Raw genomic sequence first — 3,315 nt, 5'->3', positions numbered from 1 at the left:
TCGGGGAACCGGAAGTTCCAAGATGGCGGATTTGAAAATCGCCAAAAAAGTGGCTTCAAAACTGTTCTGTAGAAACCAATGGGTGACGTCATCGCTCCCTTCGTCCATATTTTTTACAGTCTATGGTTGATATTTAATCCGGTAGTAATCTCAGCTGGAGGTTAACTAACAGGATGCGACACAACAGGCATTGGTGAGAATGGTGTCTTCCAGTGCGGTTAATTCAGAGCCTTGTATTAGAGCGTTGCATCACCTCGGGGGCAGAAAACAGCGCCGGTCACGTGGTTCATGTAAACTCTAAATGGTGACAAACGCTCATTGTGCATTCCGTAAACTTCTGGTTCAGGGCTTTGTCACTATTCGGCTCCTCGGACTGGCCCGATGAAGTGAACGGAGGTGACGCGCAACTCTCCTTAAATGGCTCCGGGTTAACTATGCCGGATTAACAGGAACAGGAACTGTCCGGCGGCTTGTCCAACGTGTGCGGTGCGTCCAATTTGACGTTGTCGATCGTTCCTTCTTTGCTCGTCTCCTGCATGCTCTCCATCCCGGGGAGTGCGGCCGCCAAGCATCGGAACAGCTGTTTGTCGTTATAGCCCGTCTTGGCGCTGGTCTCGGTGAACATGGCACCGAGCTCCTTGGCCCTCCGTTCTCCTTCCTCCATGGTGACTTTCCTCGTATCCGCCAGGTCCGTCTTGTTGCCCACGAGCATGACGATGACGTCGCTTCCTCTCTCGCTCCTCACGTAGTCAATCCATTTCGTGGTTTGCTCGAAGGAACGCTCGTCCGTGATGTCGTAGACCACCACGGCCACGGTGGAGTCCCGTATGTAGCTTGGGATGAGGCTCCTGAAGCGCTCCTGCCCCGCAGTGTCCCACAGCTGCAGCCTCACCGTGCGGTCCTCCAAGTGCAACGTCTTTGACAGGAAGTCGATTCCGATCGTGGCCTGATAGGTGTTGTCAAACTTGTCGTTAACAAAGCGTGTGATTAGAGACGTCTTCCCGACACTCTGCTCCCCCAGAAAGACCAGTTTGAATTTTCTTAATGGGCTCCCAAAGTCACTATTACCCACGGACATGTTGGGGAGCGTCTGAATGATCTGACTTGTTTTGTGATGCCGTCAATAGGTCTTATAGGTCACCTCATAGGAATGGACACTGCTGCTGGGGCATTCTTGAAGATCCTTCTATTTATCTATCTCCATGCCTGACGTCACAGGGCTGACATCACAGCATTGACGCTACGGTAATGACAACATCCCAGTACTGATGTCACAGTTGACTTACAAGATATCAACTTAAGATTTCATTCATATTAACAATTATAATAAAAAAATAATTAATTGTGGGTGCTACAGAACTGTGGATATAACCTGCCAATTATGCACCCATGACCAAATGCAATCACGTGTGACACCAAAAAGTGTGTATGCCTGGCATGTCATGTGTCAGTGGTGTAAAGTAACTAGTACATTTACACTACTTTACAAGTACTTTACTTAAGTACAATTTTTTGTTACTTTTACTTTACTGGAGCGTTTCCAATGTTTAATACTTTTACTTCTACTCCACTACATCTCAGAGGCAAATATTGTACTTTTACTCCACTACAATTATTTGAAAACCTTAGTAACTAGTTACTTTGCAGATATACATTATTATCAGTATTACTAGTATATCGTGACGCATTGTGAGCTTGTAGATCAGCTATTTTCAAACATTTTAGTATTTTTACTTTTGGTACTTTAAGTATATTTTGATGACAATACATTTGTACTTTTACTCAAGTAACATTTTGAACATGGGCCTTTTACTTGTAACAGAGTATTTCTACATTGCAGTATTGATACTTTTGTTTAAGTAAATACTTTCTCTGTGCGCAGCCAGAGAAAGTATTTTAGTGTGTAAAATTAATCTGCTACACCAGCAATTGTGCATGTGGGTTAATGTTGAGAATGAAGAAGCTATATTGCAGGGCAGCTATAGTTACATCATAGAAGCATAATATGTGATATGCAAAGAGAGCAGCAAATGTCAACACATCTATTTCTGTTAGGTATTATTATTTTATGAGTGAACTTCAACCTGCTGACATTTTATTGCTGTCATTGTAAAGTGGATCGTACCTCAGTCCTTCTTTCTTACATGTCAACAACCCAGGAGAATTTTAACGCACAGACAGCACAGTTCATGTTGACACCTTTAAGCACTACACTGCAGAACAAGATTCTTGCACATCATGTGAAGCATGCCACTTATCAAGTTGCCCGTGTCTGAAGCCAGGCAACTGTATGTCAAATGTATACAGAGAGCCCTGCCAGCTGGGGATGGCGAGCAGAAGATGACATTTGGCAAGTAGCGTGGATGACACTCTACCAATTACCCAGATTTGTAAACAACTGACAAAATGCCAGTGCAAGACTGAACGTCGTGGTAGATGCAAGTGCTACCGCTTTGGCCTTCAGTGCACACAGCTGAGTGCCTGCAAATGTGACGATTAGAACAATAACAATTTGTGATCCAGACATGGGGGGGGGGGTAAAAACTCATATGTTGATACCAAAATAATGGCAGCCATATTGTTTTTTTTGCGTGGCTAACAGGCTTTTCTGCAAAAGTAGGTCTTAGGCATTGTTCATGCCAAATTTGGCGCTTGTATCACAAAGTGAACGATTCTAACAAAAATTCTAATAAAAATGGACTTAAGGGCCCTGACTAAAAGTGAGTGACGCCCACAGCCACAACACTAGAGGGAGCGACCATGATCTGGTACCCAACTTTATAGTAGAGTCAAAAATGGAGGTTCCGTGACCATCCTTTGGCAAGTAAGGTTTGACGATTGATTTGACCTCTATGGACCCTTTAGAAAAGATTTAGCCCCCAGGTCCCTCCCAAAAATCCTGGCATTTTTTGCTAGACAGCCAAATTCAAAATGGCGCCCGGCGCCATCTCTAAAAATTAACTTTTGATCTGAATGACCTAGAATCATGTATGAAGGCACTTTTCCATACAAGTCAACCATGAGGATTCCAAATCTGACACAATTTTAATTGTAAGACCTTGTTTTGACTCCGAAATTCAAGATGGCCGACATCCAGTAGAGTAAAAACTTATACCCAGGGGGCAAAGGGGGGTATGCTGCATTTGCCCTGCCATAAAAGGTTGGCCACCAGAAATAATATCTATGACCCAGTAGGATCACAACCTATATGGACAACCCGGTCACCTTGCTGCTGGAAATCCAATATGGCCGCCTCAATATTATCAGAAAGTAGCTTTGGCAATAACTTTTGAACCAGATGGGCTAGAAATAAAA

The 3,315-nt window shown here is 43.8% G+C and overlaps 1 protein-coding gene across 1 annotated transcript; it reads right to left on the bottom strand.

The window, feature by feature from the left end:
- Positions 1-442: 442 nt before the first annotated feature.
- LOC311060235 (ras-related protein Rab-6B-like) lies at positions 443-1,078 on the bottom strand (the record flags this gene model as incomplete). Its single annotated transcript, XM_084078367.1, has 1 exon — positions 443-1,078. The coding sequence occupies one exon, from the start codon at positions 1,076-1,078 to the stop codon at positions 443-445; it is 636 nt and encodes a 211-aa protein (XP_083934493.1).
- Positions 1,079-3,315: the final 2,237 nt, after the last annotated feature.

Source organism: Gymnoscopelus microlampas (genome assembly GCF_963454915.1).
Source record: "Gymnoscopelus microlampas genome assembly, chromosome: 14".
NCBI classification, from domain to species: Eukaryota; Metazoa; Chordata; class Actinopteri; order Myctophiformes; family Myctophidae; genus Gymnoscopelus; species Gymnoscopelus microlampas.
This window is presented reverse-complemented; position numbering and strand designations above follow the sequence as displayed.